Source organism: Terrapene carolina, unplaced genomic scaffold (genome assembly GCF_002925995.2).
Source record: "Terrapene carolina triunguis isolate 2854851 unplaced genomic scaffold, T_m_triunguis-2.0 Scaffold42, whole genome shotgun sequence".
Taxonomy (NCBI): Eukaryota; Metazoa; Chordata; order Testudines; family Emydidae; genus Terrapene; species Terrapene triunguis.
The window spans coordinates 23,648,544-23,674,412 of record NW_020664393.1 but is presented as its reverse complement, the minus strand read 5'-3'; the positions used below and the strand labels follow the sequence as shown (position 1 = coordinate 23,674,412).

Here is a 25,869-nt window from a genome sequence, read left to right as displayed (position 1 = left end):
GGTGCTTACCCTGGCGAGCCGCGTGCCGAATGTTGCCGACCCCTGGCTTAAACAATACAACTGCTGTAATGTGCAAATTGTTTCAGCTCTGACCTGTGTGTCTGCTTCAGAGTATACTCGCACTACATCTTCTGTTCCTGATGGGCGGACAAAAGCTCGTGACACTCTGTACTTCTTTACAAGTTCATCGATTTTTTCTTGTAGTCCTGGGGGTGTAACTGCACGTCTCTCAGCATCTGTCGTGTCAATGACTCGTCTGTCTGCAACCTACAGTGGTAGGACCAAACAACATATAAAGAGCTACCCTTCTATAATGTGTTTCCTGTTGGGCTTCCAATTTGTCATTTAATCTGATTTGTTGCTTCAGTAAGTGAAGTTCTCCCTGCTTGTCTTTGTCATTTATCCTAGCTGGATTTGAATTACAGTAAGAATATCAATATGGCAAAGACACCTTCATATCTTCAGCATGCAGAGGGGAAGGCCAGTGAGTAGATGAATGCAGGGAGGGTCTCCTCAGAGAGAGAGGAAGAGAGAGACACTGACCACTAAACTCTGGCCAATGTTACAGTATCACCAACCTTAACTTTCAGCTGTCGGTTGGGAAGATCTGTGTAGATGGCATCCCACTGTTGCACTGTCAAACCCTTTAGAGCCAAGATTGCTTCAATCACTAGCATATCTGAGATGGCATCACCCACAGTCTATGAATATGAAGAAAATAAAGGAGTCTTCAATGACAATTAGAAAATCCAGGGTATTTTGTTACATTTGTTCTAGCGAATTCAACAACAAACAACAACAAAACCACACCAACCAAAGAGTCACTGAAAATGCAGACAGATTACAGGGTGACTGTCATAAGCTTGATTTTCCTTACCAGGAGCAGTGGCAGGAAGCGAAGGACTAGAGAACATACAGCGTACTTCACTGGAATGTTGTTTTACTAAAGATGAATTCTAGTAGTAAGATGAACTCCAATAAATGGAAGGTCAGATTCAGTGAGGGCAGGTGACTTGTTCCCTCCCTACACTTGCTCTGGCATCATAACTCCATTTAAAGGTGACCTGCAAAGGATAGTTTGGACTTGTGCCTTAAAGAAACCACCTCAATAAAGTGGGATGCTCTCACTGTATGCCTATTCAATCCTTAGCCTACGGGCTAAGACCACCAAAAATAATACCAGTGTCCAGATGGATACAAGGGCCTATACATGCCATCATCTCACTTCAGATCAAGAACCTTCAGATGAAAGTTACCTTTCCGGTGTGATTCAACCAAAAATAACAAACTAGTAATAGGATGTGGGTGTGAGGTGTCATTCTCCAGTCTCCCAAGCCATCCAATCCCCTTCCTCTTATCTAGCTACAAGCGCAGAAGACCAGAAGTGTTTTGCCTTTGTAAATGTGGAAATCTTGACATCTTTCAAAGGTGAAACAATTACTGTTCAAACAGGTCTTCCTTTAGTAGACCAAGTGTGGAGAGAGGGGTTTTAAAAGAGAATAACGGGTGCCTATAGCTGTCTGCCTAGCCTGGTAGGATGTTAAAATAGGCCATTCCTTCCCTTTGCCTATTTTGTCATGGTGTGCTGCCTTCTTCCACAAGATTTTCTACACACTCCTCCCATCCAGTCACTCAACATGCCAACAGTGTTAGCCCCCCAGATCAGAAACCAAGTATCTAATTTTTACATTTCAGCTCTTACTTGATTAATCAGGTCAATAGTATTTTCAAGCATCTTTGCAGCTTCTCTTTTTTGATTCTCCTTTTCTTCTTTTGCCATGTGTCTTATTTTCTCTTCAGCAGCTTTACTAAATAATACCTAGAGAAAAGAGGAGATAATAGGACGTATGCCATCAGACATCTCTAAACAGTACATACAACAAATTTGATCTGTTATGCCAACTAAACCCAATTAGTTGTCTCTGGGTTTCACTTCCATGAACTCCCATGTTTAGAATACTGAACAGTTAGTGGCAGGGGGAAGACACAAGAGAGAAGGAGAGGTGATTAGGAAACACGGGGATAAAGGTCGGGGGAAGAAGTGCTATTTGGATTTGGAAAGATGCTACGTATTTTCAAGCTAATTTGGTTGCTAAGTTTTATACACACTGGCTTTAAAACTCAAATAACCCTATAATGCCCCTTGTGCATGTACTTACTGTGCCATGCCCATTTGCCTCAAAGTAAACTCCAATGTCAAATTCCTGGGCCTTGTGATGCAAATGCTTTACTCCTGTTTTGGTACAATGAACAGACACCTACAACCCAGAGATACAGGAAAAGCATAGACAAAGTGGCATGAAGTCAACATCCTGAGTAGATGGTAAGAACACAGGATCAAACTGTTACCACTTAGTTGCAAGAATAAGCGTCAGGAAACTAGCTACAAGCCTTGATGGACTATGAGCATTTAGTACACATAATCACTTTGACTACAAAAAGCAGTAACAGAAGTTATCTACCGGTAATTCTCACTGCAGACCTGTTGGGTAAGTAGCTTTCTCACTTATCCATCAGTAACGAGAGGATAAAAGATTAAGGGTAGGTACACAAAGATACATGGTATTGCAATGCTGACCCCCCCACCCCCGCCACCTAGTGGAATTCTCAGGTCCCAAGGCTCGCCACACTATTCATGGGGAGAGTTAGCAGCCTAAGGAAGGACGCCTCAGAAGCTAGGGAGCTGCCTGTGCAAGCCAGAATTGAACTGAAGATTAAAGGGATGGAGCTCAAGTGCCTCAACCCACTCAAAATTCTCAGCCGCGAGCCCTCTCCTGGAGTTAGCTGCCTAAGCCACATCAGCTGCTTAGGTAGTCAATGCCCAAGCGGCCAAAACCCAGGCCTTTTTCAGGAGAGAGGGGCGCTTTATCTAGGAAGGCAGGTGCCTAGAAAACCTTCCTAAGGAAAGGTGATCTAATATCAGGACCATAAATATCACTTCAACAAAATTTAATGTTTTAAGGCGATCAGGCCTAATCTGTTTCCCTCAGCCGTCTCAGTGTATAATGGGCTCTGAAACTCTAAGGGTCAGAAAATTTAGATGATTTTGTTTAGCATTTTCAATCCAACTTTTAAGTTAGCCAGAACTGGCACTGACACTCTACCACCTTTAAAATATCATTTATCACCAAGAATTTAAATAGTTAATGAAGTTTAAAGCAAAATAGGTTTATTCCAAATTAGGTCTGCCTGGTGTCCATCACTGCTTTTTTAAAGCTAGGAAACAACTGTGGAGGAGAGAGAGAGAGAGAGAGAGATTACTTGATACCTTCATGGTTTCCTCAAGATAACGTGTAGAGCTCCCATTAGCATATGCTGTTTGTACCACTGCCATCTTTAGAGTTTGTCCTATCTGAGCAGAGGGAAAAGTAAATGGCTTAATGGCACACACATAAATCTTCAGAAAGGCACAGTATAAAGGAAGAGCTAAACCAAGATTTTAGTTCAAGATGAGAACAGAATATTTAATGGGTGAAAGACTTTCAACACATAGTAACTGCTCTCCCGCCGGACCTCCAGAACTCTGACACATTTGGGAAATTGAAGGAGGTAGTGGCTTGGCTCACAGGACACAGAACTTTCTGACATTAAGTATTACTGTGAACCTGGCAAAGGCCAGTTCAAGTCAAAAGTGGTTATCATTGGATATTGTGTCTGTGGCCCCAGGAGAAACGAGTTGATGTCCATCACAGAAACTGACACCAACTGGAATGTGCCTTAGCAGGGCAGTCTCAGAGGCACCAAGGACCACGTGAGCATGGAGATTGGAACTGCTCTTTTTACTCCCAATGGACAGTGGGATTTTATGCTCCAGGTCTGTCCATGCAGCACCTTTCACAATCAGTAAGAACACGAGAATGCTTCATAAATGCATTCCAAGGTAAATCAAATGCAAATTGGGTTCACAGGAATTTTCCAAGGGAAGGGAAGGGTAGGATTGACCCCTCAAGCTTAACTCAGGTCAACATGGAGTTACAAGGGTGAAGAGGAGAAGAGGTAGGAAGACACTTCAGCTTGTGAGCAGTAAAGTGAAACTTAAAAGTAGGGTAATTTTCTAGTCAAGGCATCAAGGTTAAGGCTACGTTTTAGTCACGGGTATTTTTAGTAAAAAGTCATGGACAGGTCACAGGCAGTAAACAAAAATTCACAGCCCATGACTTTTACTATATACCCCTAACTAAAAAAAACTGGTGAGGGGGCGGCCCGGGGGGTGCCGCAGGTGCTCTGGGGGAGGGCGGGAGACACCACGGGTGCTTGTGTGGGGCTGATGGGGGGGCGCACCGGCACATGGCCTGGGACCCCTGCTAGTACTGGGGATGGGGGACGGGGGGGGGGGGGGGGGAGGGGGAAGGGGGGGGGGATGGCTCCCTACCCAGCTCTGCGCCACCCTGGAAACGGCGACATCCCTCAGCTCCTAGGCGGAGGCATGGCTGCGCAGTTCTGTGCGCTGCCTCGGCAGCTCCCATTGGCTGGGAACTGCGGCCAATGGGAGCTGCCAGGGCAGTGCCTGCAGGTGGTGGCAACGTGCAGCGTCCCCTGGCTGTGCCTCCCCCTAGGAGCCGAGGGATGTCGCTGCTTCTGGGGAGCACCCGCCCGCCCCAAGGTAAGCATCACCCATAGCCAGCACTCCCTCCTATGCCACAACCTCCAGCCTGGAGTCTCCCACCCAAACTCCTGCTGGGACGGTGGTGCAGGGGAAGGTGGCCCGAGACTGCCCCAGCAGCGGCCGGTGCGGCTAGCCACTGCAGAAGTCATGGGAAAAGTCATGGAATCTGACCTTCATGACAAACCTGCAGCCTTAATCATAGTCAGTGCTAAGTTTTCTAGTTTCAGCATGAATTTAAAGCCATCCCTCTTGCCCTCCCAAAATTAGGTCACTCCTTTTGCCACAGCAACAGGTGTATAAAAAGAGGTCTTTTTGTTTTTTAAATGTAATTTTGCATCGGTATGCGGCTTTAGAAAGAGCACCTGTGTGCGTACATATGCCCAGGGTAACCCCACCTTCACTGGGTGAGATGTATGTTTTACAGTTTGGGGCAAAGCAAAACTCTTTACTGTATAAGTAGAGTTACCTTGATAAGAAGTTCTTTAATGAAAGTGCTAATTAAAGTTGCTATTTTATCTCCATCCACAAGATGAAAATGGCCAGCAGTATCATTATAGTAATAAACAATTCTGTCTGCATCTCCATCAAACGAGCAGCATCTTTCATGAGGTTTGATTTCTAGTCCTATACACAAGGAAGTACAAACTATTAGATATGGAAAGGGAAGCAGAGCTTTAGTTTTTTTTTATTCTATATCTATCTATCTCAAGAAAGATTAGTTATATACATGCACACTCTAAACATGAAAAACTTTTAGTAGTACGAGAGCAAGAAGTTGATTTTATTAAGTAAATCCCATCTTGAACTCTTCTAATCAGGGCAGCTGCATGAAATGGAAGTTGCAAAGAAAAGTGCATCTTCAGTTTGAAATTAAAAACTGAAAATTCAGTCTCTATAGCCATTTATTGTTATACCACCTTAAAAAGGTCAGGTTACAAAGTCTATATGAAATATGGTCTCAGAGCCACTCCTAGTATATTTTGTTAAATAAGTAACAAACAGCAATTATGGCACCAAAAATAGAATCCAGCCCTCCCAAATGCCCACATCCCTCGCCACCACAGAGTACAAGCAGCTGCATCATCTAGTCAGCCAAGTCAGAAACCAGAAACATCTAGTACTCCCACTGTAATCCACAGATGTGAGCTAATGCCTGCAAAATGAGACAGATGGACCTCACCTCAGGGTGGAAGCAGAAAGATGTCAGCTTGGTGCATGCTGCACCATAACAAACCCTTCCCTCATATGCCTCCTTTACAAACTGACTGGAATGAAGACATGGCATCTAGACGGTCTAGATCCATAAAACTCCATGTGTCTTGCTTCAAATTCAACCCTCTTCTACTTGAGTAGAGTACTATTCATCAGCATTTCCACAAAATGATTATGTATGGTGAATCCACTATGCTTTCTTGGCCTCTTGCTATGGTTTTCCCACTTTATATCTCACTATCTATAGGCTGGATGGACATTAACCCTTCTGCATCAAAGGTTCTTTTCCTCTTCAAGACATTTTTCACCACCTGCTTTAGGTATGTTCTCATTTCTCCCTCATGTGTCCCCTTGTTAATGCTAGTATTAACGAGAGGAAGTGCAAAGCATATCAAGTGAGCCCACACTTCTAGGAAACCTTTTGACCATTTAATCTACCAAACTGGTATTATACAGCAATGTTTTTTGGTGTAAGAATCTTGGCTACTACAGGGCTTCTATAGCATCCATTACTAAGATTATATATTAATGTTTTGCACAACTTTGAGATAAGTGGATCTGCTGGTCATACAAAACATTGAGCAGAGTGTTTGTTTTGCTCTGTGTTTTTACAGGGCCAAAACTGTTTAATACTCATTAAAAGAAATAGCCCTGTGATAGACAGCCAACAGCTATCGCCTAGCACTAGAGAGCTCAAACAAAGATTTTCAAGGGAAACTAGTTTTTTTTCCTCACAGACTTTATAATTCTTCCCCTGTTAACTCTCCTAACCCTTCTTAATGACCTCAGAGGGGAGTGAGAAGGAACAGAAGGATTCTCTGGGGACTTTCATGCCAAAGAATAAGGTTTCTTGACACCATATTGCTTGATTTTAGCGATCTCAAGAGCAGCGCTTCTAAAGAGGGAGGATGGGAGTGCCAAGCCGCCTCACCCCATCCCAGAATCTCTTGCTCTGGAAACATTCTGGTTCCTGCGTGAGAGAAGAGCAGCACTCAACTATTATCCTCTCAGTTGCCGAGGCATTCCATCCAACTCCTCCCCCCTTTGCCATCCCTTCTCTCAAGTAAGTTGACACCTGAATGAGGCAGTGCAATTGCAGCTGGCACATAAATTAGCATGTCCCAGTGGCCTGGAAAAACCTTAGACCAAAGTTTGAATGTGAACAACTAAAGACATAGGAACGTACATCCAGTTAGCCACCTAAACAAAAGTGGCCTGAGTTTCAGAGGTGCTGTGCCTTCTGCGTTCCTAATGATTTCAATGGGGAGTTGTAAACACTCAGCACTTCAGTGAAATCAGGTACCTAATTCTGGATTTACACTCCTAACTTAAGACACTCAGGTTTGAAAACCATCACCTTAATTTCAGCCTATGGATGAAGAGGTACCTTACCCTATGAAGTGGCAATAGCTTTGCTTCCCCAGCTTGTGCTTGAGTCTGCATCTGAAATAGCCACCCACTCCCTGAAAGTGGCTGCTATGACGATCCCATCAGTGGCTAATATAAAAGTCATACATGGGCAATGGTTGGAGCCACCCTTAGGAGAGGCTAGCCCCCCGGCTCCACCCCTTCAGCCCATGCCTCCTCCCCTCCGACCCCGCAGCTAGAGCCCCGAGATCCCCTGCCTCTCCCCCCATGGCCAGAGCCATGAGTTCCCCCTCGGCCAGAGGCCCCGAGTGCCTCCCCCTCTGAGCCCCCCACCCAACCTGCCCGAAAGAGCCCCGAGCCAGCCGCGCCTCCCCAGACGCTGCGGGGAAAAGCCTTTCACTCTCTATCGAAGAAGCTTTTGATATGCCTCATGCAGGTTCCGGAGCTGCTGAGGCGGCGATATGTACTACTCAGCTTCCTGGGCTCATCAGTAATCTCTCTGGAGTCCAGGGAGATTACTGATGAACCCAGGAAGGTGAATCGCATGTACCACCTCCTCAGCCACCCCAGAACCTGCATGGGGCATAACAAAACAAAAACTTCCCCCCAAAGCCCTGCAACCAGGTGTCCAGTGGCAGCACCAGGGGAGACAGAGCCTCCCCTGGACTATTATACCCACAGCCCATGAAGTCAGACCTACAGAGGTGGCCTCCTGCTGTTTCCCCAGTTGATAGTTCCAAACAAACCAAACCAACAGAAACTGAGTCAGCAAGAGCAATTTTACAAGAGGACTGAAGCAGCAACCTGGAGTTCACCATGAGCTAGCAACTCCAGAGAAGGAGAGTGGTTCTACAGCAGAAAAACAGTATAGCCCGAGGAACCCATTCCTCAAGTCTGGTCACTCTTTCAATTTTTAGAAGTTGAGACCCATGATTTTATTTTATGCACCTTGCATGAATTTGGGCTAAGTCATCTCTTCACAAGCCTGAGTCAGATAGTGACTTAAAATCCTTCAGAAATACTCTGCCACAGTTCTGGTGCTCTCAGTTACATTCATTCACTTTGGGTTGTCGGGACGTGTGTAAATTCACTCTGGTGGCCTTTAAGCTTAGAGTAATCTGTTATCACTTTGATGATTTACAGCATTAAGGAGTTCAATGAAGATCAGTCACCTCTTTCTGGGTAAGTCATGCATCACTATATTTCCATGCTAAGTCCTGTGCTTTGAAAGCTCTTGCTGAGTAGGCTGCTTAACACAATTTGTATTCTAAAAGGGTTAAAGATTTAGACTGCAGATTACATACCCAGAGGAGGTTTCTGATGAACTTTCACAAAGTCTGCACCGCATAAATGATTGAGTTTCTCTTTGGTTCCATCATTATATAAGTGAATTAACAGTTTCTTTGGAAGGTAACGTTCCATTTCTTTTAGTTTCAGGGCTCCTATACCATTTGCACAATCTATCTTCAGACACATCTGGTCATCTCCAGAGCTGGAAGCCTTCACACAAGAGAGGGGAAGGAGAAGTGTTAAAGTGAACTATAATATTTTGGATAAAAACCCCAATAGGTCTCGCAATTCCCCACACCAGAGGACAAGCAGGTCTGAAGCGTGCTGAGCCATTTTTTAACTTGTACACAGAAGATATCCAATTTGCACATTTACATGAATATAAGCAATGAATTATTTAGTGAGAATGTAACGGCCCTCACTTGTTTTGTCAGCTCCCCAAAAGCTTTGGATAGTTTCTGGTAGTAACCTTCCACTGTTGCCTTCCCATAGTGCTCTTGAGTATTTTGACAGCAGACCATGTAATGCAGCTGTGGTGTTGTTACCAGACCATAATCTAATATAAAACAAGTCACAATATTAAAAGAACAGAAGAGTCATTCCTGTTTAGATTGTTGTTTGCAATGTTGGTCCCAAAATATTGAAGAGACAAGGTGGGTGAGGTAAGATCTTTTATTGGACTAACTTCTGTTGATGAAGAGCTCAAAAACTTGTCTCTTTCAGGTCTGGGAAAGGTACTCAGACCCGCTCTACATCAAAAAATTAGGTTGGTTAACTAAATCTGTCAAAGGTGTGAAAAATCCATGTTCCTGAGCAGCATAGTTAAGTGGACCTAAGTCCCCGTGTAAACAGTGATAGATGGAGAATCTTTCCCCTTGGCATAGGTAGCGTCCACACTGAATTGTTACAGTGGCACAGCTGCAGGAGTTCTGCTGTAGTGTTTTAAGTGCAGACAAGCCCTCAGATTGTCACAGCTAAATACAAGGTGGAACAGATTGTTAATATAAGTAGTTAAATATTCTAAGAGACGGTACAAGATGAAGTGAACTGTTAGCATCCCTGCAGTCATGGGACAAAAGTAGTGTGTGTGTGTGTGTGGGGGCTGTTAGTGGGTTACAGATTGTTGTGATAAAACCATAATAAAGACACTAATTAAAGACCATGATTTTTAATGTCTAGCAAAGTTATGAATTCCCAGGTTCGTCTTTTCAAGGTGTCACAACACATTCAAAAGATGAGCTCTGTGTAGCTCAAAACCTTATCTTTCGTCATAAGAAGTTGGCCCAATAAAAGATACTACCTCACCCACCTTGACTCCTATTTAGAGAGAGAGAGATATATATATATATATATATATATATATATATATATATATATATATAGGAAATATTTTTCAAGAAACCCATGGGAGGGGGAGGGGTAGGAAAACACTTTCTGTTAAACTTGTATAGAGAAATAGCCTCTTATGTTAAGATCATCCCAAAACACACATTCACTATAAGCAGCAATGGAAATGGCATCTGAGCTACAACTTTGGGTCTATGTTATATTTCACACTTACATAAAAACTTCAAATATAAAGCATAAGGTTAAATGTCAACATACCATGATATTGACCACCTAGAGCAGATACACCATCTATTACTGATTGTGAAAGTTTCTCACTGCTAGGTCTGAAAAAGAATAAATACAATCACTATGCAGAAATACAAACCTAGGCCTCACTCCTTTGGTGAGATCTGCACAGGTGGAGAAGTCCGCTAACATGGATCTCAATGCAGAATCAGATTCCCATGTGACATTAAGATAATTACATAAAGATTAGGCAGCTGATGTAGTAATGGTATCACTAACACTAAAAAGGCCCAATCTAATGCCCACTGAAATCAAAAGAAGTCCTTCCGTCCTCTTCAGTGGACACTGGATTAGGCCCAAGAAGCATATTATGTTTGGAGAGTTAAACATGTTACCATAATAGGTAGATTTAAAATGAAACATGTGAAGTGTGCTGTGCTGCCCTTATAGTGTCTTGCATTCTATGCACAGAAATTCCAGCAGAGATAACTGCCTGTGAATGCAACTTTGGTAGTTAAATACAGTCAATATCATTTTACAATTACCTGGTGTCTCTACCAATAAAAACTGAGGCATATTGGTGCAGTTTCACTGCTTCTTTCTGGCAGATCTCAGTCAGTATACTTTGTATTTCTTGCTCTTCTGCATTAGCTAGGCGTGTAGCATATTCTTCCCAGGCAGAGGTCAACATTTCACCCAGAGGATCGACCAATTTTACACCATTGTCTTCCTTAGAAGAAAATAAATGTACTAAGTCTAAAAGGGAGAAACCCAGCAGAGTCTCTTTAAAGACAGAAGATAAATACAGATACATCATTATGGCTTCATTTAGGCCTAAAGTGTTCCTAATAAAAGCTACCAAACAAATCCCCACACAGCCGAAATCAGTAATATCATCAAAATATTAAGTCACTATTTTTCAGGCAGTTCTGTAAAAAAAAGGATCAGTTGGTATCAAAGTGACAGGCTTAGCGATTCCATAGCCTGAAATATCCTAAGAGCAGCAGATAAGTGAAGCAAATACTCCACTTATAACTGTTGCTTCCTGAAAGCAAGTGTCAACTTAAAATAAATAGATTCAGAGTTTGCTGGAAGGGTTTGCTCTCCCTCAGATATACTGCCAGCTTCTCATGCTCATAAGGTCCTGTATTGTAACAGTTTTCCTTCCAAAGTGGAGGGAAGAAAAAAACTACAAGCAAAAGTGGGGGTATGAGTTTGTGTGGCAAAGTAGCTTCCAGCATGCAATCAGTCTTATTTGTGGTCAATGAGACTATTCACATGCTTAAATTAAGCACAAGTGTGTTCACATGATCTGGCCTCTAAATGCTTTCAGTCTCTGCCAGCTTAGAGATTTTGACTCTCCTTTGGTTGATATCATCTATTTTCCTTTTTTAAAAAAAGAATACAATCAGAAACATTCTTACTTCAGGATTGTGAGATGCTGTAACCATGACTCCAATAGTAGATTTGGTCTGCCTGGACCTTAGTACTGCCAGCAAACCCATGCGATACATGACATGATCAAGATGTCCTGCCTTGGTACGAAATCCAGCAGTTCCATACTGAAGGCTAAGTCCAGCTGGTTTCAGGTGTAATGCTGAGTACTTTGCAACTGCCTCAAAATCCATTTCTATAAAAGGAAACTATACAGATGTTATTAGTAAAGGCTAAAATCACCATAATAAACTTCTCATATTACACTTAACTTGTAAATCCACAGATATATTGAATTAACCAGATAAGAATAAGTCTCAGAAGACAGACAGAAACAAGTAGCATTTACATGAAAAAGCTTTTAGCTTTTAAGGATGTTTATTTGTGTAGTAAAAATATATTTTAAACAGCAACTTAATCTTGGGGAAAAAACACTCAAGAGTTTAAGTTAAGTCTACATATATTCATGCAAGATAGGGGTTTTTTTTATGTTTCGCTATTGTTAGAGTCAGGGTTATTAGATATGTGAATTGAAATTAATCCCATGTAGAGGGTCCACACAAAGACATTCACACCCCACAAGCTAATGATGGGTTTGCAGAGGAAACACCAGCATTATAGCCTGGGAAGGAGCCTCCACATCACCTGCATACCTTAAAGGGAGTCTATGCCAGCCCCACAAGCCAGTGCAGAGAGAGGAAGAGACTGAGCCAAGGGGGGATCCTCAGTTGCACTGGTCCAGTGGCCCTAGTGCAAGTGGCAGAGAGAGACAGTGTCTCCTATTCCAGACAACAGCAGGCAGAGGGTATTTGGCTGCAACACCAGGCCAAACTCCCAGATTTCCTTCCCCAACATACTCCAACCATGTAAAGTCTATTACTTCCTTTTCTTCTTTTCATATCCAAGCAAAATTATTGTTTGTATTGTGGCAATTCTTAGGGGCTCCAACCATAGATCAGGACTCCACTACATTAGGTGTTGTACAAACACAAAACCAAAAGTATCCCTGCCCCAAAGACCTTACCAAGCAGGGCTTTGTAGCAGCTGCAGAGCGGTGGAGCTGCAGGTTTTTGCATGGAGCTGGAGCGGAGCCGGAGCACAGCTCCAAAGCCCTGTTACCAAGTAAGGCTATGTCTACATTGTGCATCTTACAACGGCGCGGCCATGCCACTGCTGTCACACCGTTGTAAGGTGCGCAGTGTACTCCCGGCGACAAAATAAAACCACCCCCAATGAGAGGCAGTAGATTCGTTGCTGGAAAAGTGTCTCCCGGTGACTTAAGGGCTGTGCACACCGGCACTTTTCGTCATTAAAACTTTTGTCGTTCAGGGGTGTGTTTTTTTCACACCCGAGTGACAAAAGTTTTGACGACAAAAGTGTAGTGTAGACATGGTCTGAGAATAAGGCAAGAAACAACATGCGGGTTCAACTGACAGACAAGCAGAATACAAGGTAACAATGGAACAGTACTGGTAAGCATGACAGGGATAACAGCACAGAAGTTGCCTCCATTGTTGACTTTTCTGTACACATCACAGCAGAGGAGAATTTTAAGAAGGGATCAGAAATCAGGGAGGTGGCCTTGCACATGTTTATGGGAGACAGCAAGAAGGTGCTCCTTGGAAAATTTAACTACTGGGCAATGCAGGCTACCATAACTGGCACATGGGAGACAGGAGACCACTGCTCAATATAGGGTTACCATATGTCCAGGTTTTCCTGGACATAACTTCTTTTTTGGTTCTCCGTTCAAGTGGATTTTTGAAATACAAACGAACAGCCTTCATTTTTCCTTGCTCGTCCTTTTTCCTTGCCTTTAGAGTGGGACCGCCAGAGAATGGCAGTTGCTGGCCAGGTGCCCAGCTCTGAAGGCAGTGCTGCGGCCAGCAGCATCACAGAAGTAAGGGTGGTATGATATGGTATTGCCATATAAACTGTACCCCCTTCCTCTCCTCCCCCTAGCAGCACAGGCACCAATTCCATTGGGCTCAGCACCTTCTGCAGCAGGCATGGAGGTGCTGGGGGTGGGAAGAGACAGAGTGAGGGCAGGGCACACAGGTGGTAGGAAGGGGCGGGGTCCTTGGGGAAAGGGGCAGAGTGGGGGCGGAGCACTCCCTGGACAGAAGAAAGTCAGCAGCTGTGTGCCTGGCACTGTCCTCTGTTTGGGAACTTGAAATATGGTAACCCTAGCTCATTAGTGCAGGAGAGACCTTGTTCCTCCTGACTCACCCCTGTGGGCTGACACCAAGCAGGAGAGTTTTAACGCCAGAAGGTAAAACTTTTCGGGACAGTTACCAGAGAGTGAGGGGAGCACAGAGAGGCCTGTCTGACTCTCCCCAGAGCTGGTAGCAGCTAGTCGCCCCCCGGAGCACACGCCCAGCCCGGACCAGCCCTACGCACAGGGCGAGGTGCCCATCCCTGCCACGTGACCCTGCCCAGAACCCCTCTGCCCTCACCGAAGCTCGCCCAGGACGGAGACCCCGCCGCCCCGCCCAGCAAACCACGTCCCCGGGCCCCTAGACTGCAGCGAGACCGCCGAACACCGGCAGCAGCACAGACCCGCCTACCTGCAGCAGCCGCCGACGTGGCTCTCAGCCGCCACACGGTCCAACACGCCCCTTCCTGGCTTCATGCTAGCCACACCCCCTGACGCCGCGCGTAGCCAATCAGAGCGCCGCAGGCCTGCGAGCGTTGCTTACCTGAGCGTTCCATCCGCTCAGTGATACCCCGCCTGGGGACCTTCTCTAGCCGCGGACGGCGGAGCTCCGCCCGGAGGTTAGCCAGGGTGGGGCGGGGCTAAGCGGGAAGCTGCTCCTTTCGAGGGGGAGGGGCTGTGGGACGTGGTTCTGGCCACGCGGGGGGCGGGGTTGGGCGGCACCTAATGGTAGTAGGGCAGCCAGGGTGGGCAAACTTTTTGGCCCGAGGGCCACATCGCGGTTGTGAAACGGTATGGAGGTCCGGGTAGGGAAGGCTGTGCCCCCCCCAAACAGCCTGTGCCCCTCCCCCATCCACCCCCTTCCACTTCCTGTCCCCTGACTGCCCCCCTCAGAACTCCTGACCCATCCAATTCCCCCGCTCCTTGTCCCCTGACCGCCCCCTCCCGGGATCCCCTGTCCCTAATGCCCCCCAGGACCCAACCCCCCCCCCGTCCCCTGACCGCACCCTCCCAGGACTCCCTGCCCCTAACTGCCCCCCTGGGACCTCCTTCCCCCATCCATCCCCCCCTCCACCAGCCCCTTTCGGAATGTGGCCCTGGGAACATGGGCGGAGGACTCAGGAGGAGCAGGGGCAGCAGCCGGAGAGAAGAGGCGGTTTCCCCTTCAAAGCACTGCTTCTCTCCGGCCAGCTGCGTGGCCGCCCAGTGCTCCTCCTGAGTCCTCCGGCCACGCTCCGCCACCCGCCTGCTCCTGCAGTGCAGCCCCTCCCCCCGCGGGGGTGCGCCGGTGCTGAGCTGCCCGAGTGCCCAGCCCTGCGTCCCCCTGTTGTTGAAGGGTCCGTGCCAGGGCACCCTGTGTTCACTGGTAAATCTGCCCCTGAGCCGCGCCGCCCAGCCGGAGGCTGCGGGGGGACAGCAGGGGAGGCCCAGGGTCGGCCGGGAGCTCAGGGGCCGGGCAGGATGGCCTCGTGGGCCGTAGTTTGCCCATCTCTGTAGTAGGGACCCAGTGAGGGGCAGGGTTTCAGACTGTGGGCGAGTCCCAGCCTGAAGTAAGCGCTGGATGGCCTTGCTTTCCGGGAGGTGCAGCAGGATGGGATGGAGCATGGGGTTGGGGCAATGGGGCCGAGGTCTTGGGCAGAGTGGCCAGTTCCTTCATTTCATTGTGAGTCTTGCAACATTAGGCATTTTTCCTAAAGCTTCAGCTCCTGGAGTCACAGGATACGGGAGAATTTTGACTTTAGTTTTTTTCAAAAGAAAAATAAACTTTCTGCTCCTCATGGTTTTGGGTAAAATGTAGAAAACATGACCCTGTGAAAGCCATAATGCAATAGACAAATGTAAAGACCTCAAAATCCATTGTTTTCAAAATCTCATGATTTTAAACTAGTTTTCTGCACTTTTAGGGGCTCACGAGCTCATGAGCAGAGCTCTGTGACATTCTTAAATTTAAAAAAATATATTTTATTTTGGGGGAAATTCTTATTTCATTTTATCCATTCCCTCCCCTCCTCCTGGGTGCATTGGGTCCTTCATCTGGAGGGATGGGAGGCCCTGGGGGGAGATCAGGTCCTCCCTCTCCTCCCCCCAATGGGTGAGAGGTCCTGGGGATGGGTGGGGGTTGGGTTCTGTCCCCAGATAGGCAGGAGGCCCTGGGAATGGGTGGGTCAGGTTCTGTCCTTTGGGTGGGAGGATCGGAGGGGAGTGGTGTAGGCCATGGGCAGGCGGTTGCAGAGTACCTCAACCTGCAATGATGACTCCTGTCCTGCGGGGTTGGGCCCATTTCCTCACTCCCAGCATTGCAATCTGGCAGATGGGATCACAGTGCCTCTCACTCAAGTTTGGCCTAGCCACCCCTGTCATCGGGGAAGCTGGACCAAACCTAAATGGTGCTGTGTCTCTGTGCGGCAGGTCACAACACCCAGACCGAGAAGTTTAGCTGACAAGATGGGGATGATCCAAGCCAGGGGTGGGCAAACTATGGCCCATGGGCCACATCCGGCCCGTCAGACCATTTCATCCAGCCCTCAGTTGGGGAGCAGGGTTGGGAGCTTGCCCCGCTCCATGCGGCTCCCAGGAATCAGCCGGCATGACCTGCCTCTGGCTCCTACGTAGTATGCACAAGCGTGGCGAGGTGGGAGCCGCATGGGTGACGCCTGCGAATGAAGCAGCGCACAGAGCTGCCTGGTCGCACCTCGGAGCCGGAGGGGGGACATGTTTCCGGGAGCTGCTTGTGGTAAGCGCCCAGAGCCTGCACCCCAGAGCGCCCCCCCGTGCCCCAATCCCCTGCCACAGCCCTGATCCCCCCCTCGCCCTCCAAACCCCTCAATCCCAGCCCAGAGCCCCTTCTTGTACCCCAAACCCCTCACCTCCCCCCCCCCCCCAGCGCCCCCCCCCCCCGGCACCCCCCCCTTCTCCCCCCCCCCCCGGTGCCCAACAGCCTGCCCCATCCCTGATCCTCTTCCTGCCCTCTGAACCCATTGGTCCCAGCCCAGAGCACCCTCCTGCACACCAAACCCCTCATCCCAGCCCCGCCTGAGAGCCCTCACCCCTGCCCCCCAACCCCTGAACTCATTTCTGACCCCACCCCAGAGCCTGCACCCCCAGCCAGAGCCCTCATCCTGTCCCGCACCCCTACCCCCAATTTCATGAGCATTCATGGCCCTCCATACAATTTCCATACCCCAATGTGGCCCTCAGGCCAAAAAGTTTGCCCACCCCTGATCCAAGCCCTCTGTTCCCCATTGCTGCACATACACAGCATTGGATAATTCTCATCACATTTCAGACTTTGAAAGAAGGTTATAATCCATACAAAGAGCAAATCATTTCAGATTTGTTGCAAACTCACCTGAAGTTATAGTCATTTTTGGAATGTTTGGTGTAAAGCCCCAGCTCTTGGAGTCAAGTAATAATTTCAACTTTCATTTTATTATTATTTTAAGGAAGTTTCTAGCAATCGTGGTTGTGGAGAAACCTGGAAAATGTGACCTTAGTGACATTGATGTAGTGATGTTTGCATGAGTTTACAGCAAATCTGAAACAAAAGCTTTGAGGGTCATCAGGTATCTTAGCTTTTCATAATGCTTTGTGAAGATATAGAAAAGAAAAAGAAAATTTAATTTCCTGATGTTATAAACTGGAAAAGGATGTGCTCAAAGAGGGAGAGATAAATGGTGAGACTTCTCCCAGCAGAGATCTGAATCTACTGGTGAATCTGTGTCCTGCATAACTTATTTAATTACAGTAAATAGGTTTGGGCTGATATCTCACACAGACTTCTAAATTTTCACCCTCTTGTATGCTGTTCCTACTATCTGTAGAGGTGTATCTGTTTTGTGTGACATTCTTTATTTGAATATAATAAACTATTTCCAAAGAATAAAATACTACCTAGAAGAGATATAGATGTTGCAATAGATGTAAACTGAAAAATTGCTTACTTTCTCATTGTATGAAATTTTAGTTTGTACTGACCTCTCTAGTGCTTTTTATGTAGCCTGTTGTAAAACTAGGCAAATATCTAGATGAGTTGATGAGACTGCTGTGTACCCCAGGGGTAGGTGTACTCCTGGTTGAGAACCACTGGTCTAGTCTGAGCTCTTAAAGTAGCCAAAACGTTTCCAAATGTAACCATACCCAGTGAATCCTTCCTTGGGTGTTCAGTTAGAAGAGGCTGTGGGTCCAGGGCAGTGCTCTTCCTAGCTTTGAAGCGGACTCTCTATGCTGCTGCTTCCCCATCCGCAAAATGGGTTACACATTTGCAGTATGATTACAGTTATGTAGTTTGCCCCATTAAGTTCAGCAAACCAACAACTATGGTGCATGCCCCGTTTGTGTTTTTTTAAAGGGTTAAACTCATCATAATGCAAAACTTTGGGGGCAAAAAAAGGACGATTTCCATGCCAAGTTTTCCTTTGCAACGCCCCTGTTGTAACCGCTGCTTTGCTTGGAGAGCTCACAAGGTTACATTTATTAATGGACAAATTGTCTTTCCCAGCTCCGCACACTCGACCGGCGGACAGGAGCCCTTCGGCGGGGCGGCACGTTCCATCGCGCTCTGGGCCTCCCCTCCCCGCTGCCCCCTGGCCCGCAGGCTGGGTGTGCGCAGAGCTCACGTGACGTAACCCACAGCCCCGCCCCATCGCGGTCTGGCGCGAGTCTCCCCAGCGGCCCCGGCCCCGCGTGGGGTGAGGGCTTTGGCGTCGCGAGCATTTCTTGCTGAGCCCGGGCCCGGCGGGGAGCGGGGCAGACTCCCATCCCCTGCCGCGTCACTAGCGAAAGCTGCGCCAAGGCCATGGCGCCGCCCCCGGCTTCAGCAGAGCCGAAAGAACCGCGCTCAGCTGGCTCCGGCCGCCGCCTCAGTCAGACCCGCCGGCGCGGACGCGGCAAGGGCGCGCGGCCGTGAGAAGAGCGGCTCGGGCGCCTGCCGTTGGTAACGGGCCGGGCGCGGCCCGCAGAGGTAGGCTGCCTGACCCGGGCCGGCCGGCCCCGCTGGTGAGCCTGGGCCCGCCCAGTGGCGGGGGGCGGAGGCGCCCTGAGAGGTCCCCGCTCACGCTCATTTGCCCGCCCTGCGCTGGGGGCGGCTCCGGAGGGCAGAGCGGCTGGAGTCTCCCGAGCGAAGGGCCGCAGCGCACGCCCCGCGCCAGCCCTCTCCGTGACACGCGGCCCCGGGCAGGGCTGCGGCCCGGCCCCGGCCCCAGTTGTGCGGCTGAGCCCCCCGGCCCGGAACGCGCCTCTCAGCTTTTTTGAGAGTTCCTTAAAACCTTGTTTTGTCTCCATTGGCTCTCCGGTGTCTTTCACAAAGACAGGCCGCGCTGTCGAGTCCCCGGCTACGTGCAGCTCTAAGGCTCGTTACGCATATTGATGATAATCGCCAACTCCATGCTGTTGTGTGCACCTAAACATTGAGGCATGTCTGGTCTGAGGCGATTTTACAAATCCATTGTGGGGTAGTAGGTAGTGGCAAAGAGATCACACTGCTGCTGCACCTGCGTTTAGAACCTTTTTTAGGTTTACATGAGGAAAACTTTGGCACGTGCTTAACTTGACACATGCAATTAGTACCATTGAACTCAATGGGACTGCTCCTTTGCACAAAGTTAAGCATATGCATAAAGTTAAACACGTATAATTTTTTGCACGATTATACCCTTAATTTTTAAAAAAAGTGGGTGTGGTTTTTTTTTTTTAGTATGTTAAGTTATGGAACACCAGTTAAGCTCCAGAGCTAAGGTAGGGTTACCATACGTCCGGATTTTCCCGGACATGTCCGGCTTTTTGGGCCTCAAATTCCCGTCCGGGAGGAAATCCCAATAAGCCGGACACATCCGGGAAAATAGGGAGGGAGGGGCCGGGGGCCGGCGGTGCTCGGCTCGGGGGCGGGGCCGGGGGTGCTCGGCTGGGCGGGAGACGCCGGGGCCAGAGCCTCTTGGCCTGGGCCGGCCGACCGCTGGAGGGAGCCGCTTGGCCGGACTGGGACGCGCCGTGCCCAGACCCAGACCCACCTGCTGCCTCCCTGTTTCAGGCTTCCCACGAACGTTTGATTCGCAGGAAGCAGGGGAGGGGGTGGAGCGGGGGTGGAGCGTTCAGGGCAGGGGGCAGAGTTGGAGCGGGGGCAGGGAAGGGGCAGAGTTGGGGTGGGGAAGGGGTGGAGTGTCCTCCTTTTTTAAAATTAAAATATAGTAACCCTAGCTAAGGACCAGTTGCATTTTGCACAAAAGCAGGGATTCAGTTTGTGTGTGGAAAAGTTACAGAATCTCCATCCCAGTTTTACAACCGAATTAATTTTGGATACAGAATGAATGTTCTGAGTATTTATAAGTAAATTCAATAACTAATTTGAGTTAAATTAGTTTAAAAATGGTACTGTACTTTAGTGGCATCATAGAGGGAACATATGAGAGGGAAGACCCTCTTTTAAAACCCTTCTTTAAAAATCAGTTTAATCGGAGACCAAAAGCATTAAAATGCCTTAATCATAATAAAATGGTTATTGCATCGAGTCGCTAGGGGACAAAATTACAGTTCCTTTGAGTGTATTAACTGCATTTCCATATTATAACATATTTGAATTTAAGTGTAATCTTAATGCTGAATTTCTTGGGTTTGTAATGCTTGTTTTTGGGATAATTACTACTGTCCCAGTCCCTAAGTTAATGCACCTCTACCCCAATGTGGTCTCCTTGAGGGCACTCACTTAGGTCTCAGGCTTCCAGCTGTCAACTTTCTCGAGGCAGAATCCCATGATTCTCCAGACTGAGGCCTTCCGTTGCAAACCCCTGTATTTCACTCTGATCACCTCAGTGGGTGTGAATTCAGTACCTTCAGTTCTGTTCTCTGAGTGGGAATGACAGGGTTAAACAGGGCAACCTTCATAGAGCAAAGTACTATTTATTCAGAACAAAAGCAAATCAAAGAACAATAAACAGCTTATATGCGTGCCTGGCTTATCAGGTGATTCCCCATCTTCCCCATGGAGACCCTGGTGGGTCTAAAATACTTCAGCTCCTTCCTCATGCCTGTTAGTTTTCGGAAGGTGTCTGAGGATATGTGTACATTGCAATAAAAGACCCTTGGGCACAGCTGTGGCTGTTCTGGGTCAGCGGATTCCAGTTCACAAGGCTCAGGCTGCTGGGCTATAAATTTGCTGTGTAAATGTTTGGGCTTGTGCTGGAGCCAAGGCTCTGAAATCCTGGAAACAGGGTGGGTCTCAGAGCCTGGTATCCTACACTGCAATTTTTAGCGCTGCAGCTGGACCCTGCAGTGTAGATGTACCTTGAGTCTGACCCTAGGTCAGGCTATTATTTTTGTACATTTTCAAATTCTGTGTCTGCTAAGCCTATGTTCCAGGCCAGACCAGTACGTGTGTTTTTCCCCAGGGGATGAAACTGCAAAAGACTAGTTACCCCTATTGTTTCAGTATTAGAGATTTGCATTAATTACTGTCCATTATCTTTAGTTCCTGCAGGAAGCATTCTTTATCATACCCATTTAGCCAGGAATACAATTGCTAACAAGACCATAAATATACATATAACAATTATAAAATCAGTTTAATAGCACTTGTCACTCTCAATATAATAGGCTTTGAATATGCTGTGATTCCAAAGCAGCTATCACAACAACATTCCTGTAATGGTTTATCCTTTAACTAATTATATGTACTTTCAACCTTAACTCCATTTTAATGTAGTTTTTTTTCTCTTGGAAATTAAACAGCTCTATAGCGGACTTCATTTTTTTTCATAATTGTTCCTTTTTTTATTATGAAACAAAACCCACAAGATTATAATGTCTTGACTAATAGAAAATTATTGCTACAGTTTAAGAAACATTATTGCTGATAAGATCTCTTCTATTTTCAGGTGTCTGGGTTTACAGCTGTAACATGGCTGTCACAATAAAAGAATGTCTTGAGCTTCAGCTCTTGGAAATGGAAATGCTCTTTTCAATGTTTCCTAATAAAGGAGAAATAAGCCTTCAGGACAAAAATGCTCTTACTTATGTGCAGATGTACTTGAAAAATATAAAAGAAGGACTACCACCTCGGATTGAATATTCAATTTCTGTTGATATTGATGAGCCAAAGGTGAGAACTTCCATTTACATTTTGTTTTTAACTATGCAGTTTTCTTAGTTTTGCACTGCAGTCATCCAAAAAAAGGATGTTCCATGCAGTGTTTTTTACAAAATATTTATAGTTTCCATAAAAAGTGCACAGAGTTCTTGTTTTAGCTTGAATTTAACAGAAATCCTGTATTTGTAGTGAATAATAAGTTTTGTTTGAAGGAGCAATTATCCTTTGGGCCCTCTGCTGGTTGGCATGGAGTGCAGCAAACATGTACATACAGTAGAACTAGATCATAGAATATCAGGGTTGGAAGGGACCTCAGGAAGTCATCTAGTCCAACCCCCCCTGCTTAACGCAGGACCAATCCCCAGACAGATTTTTGCCCCAGATCTCTAAATGGCCCTCTCAAGGATTGAGCTCACAACCCTGGGTTTAGCAGGTCAATGCTCAAACCACTGAGCTATCCCTCCTACCTCATATTTACGAACACCTCGGGAAATGAAGGTTATTCGTAACTCTAAAATGTTCATAACTGAACAAAACATTATGGAGGTTCTTTCAAAAGTTTACAACTGAACATTGACTTAATACAGCTTGAAACTTTATGCAGAAGAAAAATGCTGCTTTTCCTTTATTTTTGTAGTAGTTTACATTTACGTGGCCACTTAAGCCTGCTGCATCATCAGTGGTGAGGGAAACAGGGCAAGGAGATCTTTGTCAAGTTTTTAAAAGAATGGGAAATAGAAGTGCTTATCATTTTTCAGCACAAGGTCCAAAAAATTTCATTGTTGTTTCAAATGATAAAAGAAAAATAAGAAAATCCAGTTTGAGAGTCATAAACATCTAATCATATATACATTGGAGATCCAGATTATGTAGTGTTTTCAAAGATGATGCCACATCATTCTGTGATTGGAAGGAAGTTTATGAATTATGTTGGAAGCAGATTAACTGCAGGATAGCAGGAATCACCCACAGATTTAAGTTGTGAATGTTTGGGTCATTTAGCCCATACCCTCAGGAGAGCTCTTCTGTGGTATTAAGGTAGAAATACTCTGATAACAAATGGGAATAATAGCTAATTTTTATAATAGGACAACCATATATTAAAAACATTCCAATGTTTGAATATTCTTGTTTCAGAAAATTGTCCATCCTTGCTCTGTCAAGTTTTTAAGATGAATTATTTACATTTGTTTACTTGTGTAGTAACCAAACTTTGCACCCTCGATAATCTGTATGTTATTCCCTGATAACCAGAAACTTCTATGCTCAAACTCTGTTCACTATTTTTTTTTTAACATCATCTTAATAAAATTCTGCACAATGGAAATATCCCTTGAACTAAGTATTCCAGTAATTGGTTGGCCTACAATTGCCTCATCTATATTACTCTGAATAGCAGTCACCACTCCTTCACCACACATGGCTCTTTTTTGTTTATGGAGAAATGAGAGGTTTCAATCACCTTTCATTTTCTTTTTGCCAGGTCAAATTGAGTGACAATAGTATCATGTTACATAACCACTCTTCCCTCAGGTGTTTTGTCTGCATATGCAAGTTGTCAAACAGAGAAAGTTCTTTCTCATTCTCACAAGTAGAGTGTGAGTGAATGATAGAGAGAGAGAGAGAGCATCTGACAGTGCGGAAAGTTGTCAGATGCCTGGAGCTTGCCATTTCTCTATTACAGAAACAGAGTAATAGTAGGATTCTTGAAAGTCACTTGCCCCTATGACTCTTTCTGGAACTGCAGTTTACATTGAAGCAGCTGCCTGCTCTGCCTAGCAATGCTCAGCACAGCCACCTAAGAACAGGTGCAGTAGTAGGAACAGCTTCTCTTCAGGGATAACCACTTGCCTACTACAGACTTGCAACATTACTCTAGACAATGAAGCAGGAAAGATCAACCACATGATGGGGATGTTGCAGGTATGGACGCAGTGAGATGGGACAAAGTAAAGGGAACAGACAAAAAGAGATGGAGGGATCCATGACCAAGAAGAAAATATGCTATTTTTTTAGGTTGTGGCAATTTTATTTGATCATATCTTATTTCCTTGGCAGAGAAGGGCATATCGAAAGGAGGGTGAGTCCACTTTAAACCTTTTTGGGAGGAGGGGAGGAGGAGACCTATGGGCTGAGTATGGAAACATACCAGCAGTCTCCCCACCCCTGAGGATGACTGCTGTAAGTAACTTTCTAAACTCTCATTAGCTCAGGCATTCCTATGGGGAGTGCAGGACATGGTTCCTGAAATTCCTGTTACTGTAACATGCATTTCAGTACTTGTAGATCTGATTTCATGTTTCTCTTTTTCCTCCCCGCTTAATTTTAAGGTAAAAGTAGACTTGCATGTATCCTTGCCTCACCGCTACCCTCATTCAGCACCGCAACTATCTGCAAGATCAAATGCACTAGACAGACAGAATCAACTGCAGCTCAATAAACATCTCACTTCTCACATCAGTTCTTTGGATTTAGGTGAACTGTGTGTATGTGCGGCGGTGCAGTGGGTACGAGACAACAGTGCATCTTATTTCCAGAACAGTAACGTCTCTTCTGAAACTGCTCCAAAAGAAAAGGCAGTAAAAATAATTTTTCATCGAATGTGGATCTATAGCCATCATATATATAGACAGGAACTGAAAAAGAAAATCTTTGATTGCGCAAAGCAATTAAATTTGACTGGTTTCTGCCTAACAGGGAAACCTGGTATCATCTGTGTGGAAGGGCTCAAAGAAAACTGTGAGGAGTTCTGGCATGTTATTAGATATCCTAACTGGAAACACATTTCCTGCAAACATGTTGAGAGTATGGAAACTGAAGGAAATGGGGATAAGCTTAATCTCTTTCATACTTTTGAAGATTTACAGTTCCAGGCACATGGTGATTATGGACTGAGGAATGACTATCACATGGATCTTGGCCAATTCTTAGAATTCCTTAAACAGCATCAAAGTGGACATATTTTTCAATTATTATTTGGTGTTGAAGGCAAACATTCAGACAATTAACAGATCAATTGTATAACTAGTTTTAATTTTGCACAATGTTACAAATGATTTTTTTTTTAAGTTCATCCATGGATATACGATTAAAAACTGAGTGAAATTGGTATACTGTGCTTATAGCTATTATAATAAGGGAAACTATGTAAAGTAAGAAAATCATGGTGCAAGGATAGACCCTTTGCTTTTGTTTTAAATACATCATAAGTAAGATCCTTCGTTTTCAGTTTAAAGCAATTTTTACTGGAAAAAAACTGGGTTTTAAAAGCATTACTTGTTTTTTTCTGATTTTTGACCTACTTTTGTATCATTCAAATATATAAAAAATAACTTGTTTTATTAGGAAAATACAATACATTGCATGAGATATGTATTACAGTAATACATTAGTCTGTGTGTATATGCAAAGCTGCCTGTTAAAGTAAGGCGATGTATTAGTGTAGAAGATACACACACAATAAACAAACAGGCATGCACGCAAGCTCTGAAGTGCATGCGCATCTGAACGTACTGATGAATCTCACACCCGCCACGTACACATTTCAAGTTGTTAGCAGATAACGGTTGAAAAATTTAACACTAAAATCTGTATCAGAATATGTTTCAGCACACAAGGAAGTAATCAAAAGTTTTAAAAAATCAGAACAGGAGAAAAGGATGAAGTTTAGTGTATGCGCTGCAAATGGTGTGGCCCAATTAAATGTAAATATTTATAGGCTATTAGTTCTAAGTCTACAACAGTAAACTGTTTATTCAAATGAAATATTTTATTTGGAGCTTAGAGATATATTGTTAAACTCAGAAGTGGCATTGTGTTTTGAGTGCTGTTTTAGTTCTGCAGCAAACCACATTGAATTCTGTTCATCAGAGCATTAATTTACTGAATACTTTCCCCTCTGCTTCCATCCCCTGAAATAAACCTTGCTATTACCCCAAAAAAATTAATAATAGTTTTTTGCAATGATTTTCATCTGCCTTTGGTAGTTGTAGTAATAAACACAAATTTCTGGGAAAAATGAAATAAAATAAAATGCAAAAACAAAGGGCCTTAATCATAAGCTTTTGAGATTTACATATTTATTTGTGTAAATGAGTGCTAAATCTATAGCTGAAACCATGTAATCAGCATTTATCACCTCTTGGTCCATGA

The 25,869-nt window shown here is 45.5% G+C and overlaps 2 protein-coding genes across 8 annotated transcripts in view; one reads left to right on the top strand and one right to left on the bottom strand.

The window, feature by feature from the left end:
• PGM3 (phosphoglucomutase 3) overlaps nucleotides 1–13,955 on the bottom strand; it is a 14,772-nt gene extending 817 nt beyond the window's left edge. The window contains exons 1-12 of one of the 4 annotated variants that reach the window (XM_026654488.2): nucleotides 13,942–13,955; nucleotides 11,476–11,694; nucleotides 10,597–10,781; nucleotides 10,082–10,149; nucleotides 8,899–9,032; nucleotides 8,491–8,686; nucleotides 5,073–5,230; nucleotides 3,269–3,352; nucleotides 2,160–2,258; nucleotides 1,703–1,819; nucleotides 579–701; nucleotides 94–267 (exon numbers count right to left, since the gene is read on the bottom strand). In XM_026654488.2, the coding sequence (XP_026510273.1) occupies nucleotides 94–267; nucleotides 579–701; nucleotides 1,703–1,819; nucleotides 2,160–2,258; nucleotides 3,269–3,352; nucleotides 5,073–5,230; nucleotides 8,491–8,686; nucleotides 8,899–9,032; nucleotides 10,082–10,149; nucleotides 10,597–10,781; nucleotides 11,476–11,679 (1,542 nt within the window). In that variant the 5' untranslated portion in view covers nucleotides 11,680–11,694; nucleotides 13,942–13,955. Of the gene's footprint in view, nucleotides 1–93; nucleotides 268–578; nucleotides 702–1,702; nucleotides 1,820–2,159; nucleotides 2,259–3,268; nucleotides 3,353–5,072; nucleotides 5,231–8,490; nucleotides 8,687–8,898; nucleotides 9,033–10,081; nucleotides 10,150–10,596; nucleotides 10,808–11,475; nucleotides 11,695–13,714; nucleotides 13,914–13,941 lie in introns of those variants that run through there. The other 3 variants (XM_026654474.2, XM_026654485.2, XM_026654491.1) reach the window with 3 other exon arrangements.
• Nucleotides 13,956–18,305: 4,350 nt separating this feature from the next.
• RWDD2A (RWD domain containing 2A) lies at nucleotides 18,306–25,412 on the top strand. 4 transcript variants are annotated; one of them, XM_026654446.2, is made up of 4 exons: nucleotides 18,306–18,600; nucleotides 21,506–21,729; nucleotides 23,776–23,898; nucleotides 24,048–25,412. In XM_026654446.2, exons 2-4 carry the CDS (start codon nucleotides 21,529–21,531, stop codon nucleotides 24,723–24,725), a joined length of 1,002 nt encoding a protein of 333 aa, XP_026510231.1. In that variant the 5' UTR covers nucleotides 18,306–18,600; nucleotides 21,506–21,528; the 3' UTR covers nucleotides 24,726–25,412. The 4 variants fall into 4 exon arrangements, with proteins under 4 accessions (XP_026510231.1, XP_026510226.1, XP_024049006.2 ...); XM_026654441.2 differs by lacking the exon at nucleotides 23,776–23,898; XM_024193238.2 differs by lacking the exon at nucleotides 18,306–18,600 and having other exon boundaries at nucleotides 21,641–21,729; nucleotides 23,776–23,797.
• Nucleotides 25,413–25,869: the final 457 nt, after the last annotated feature.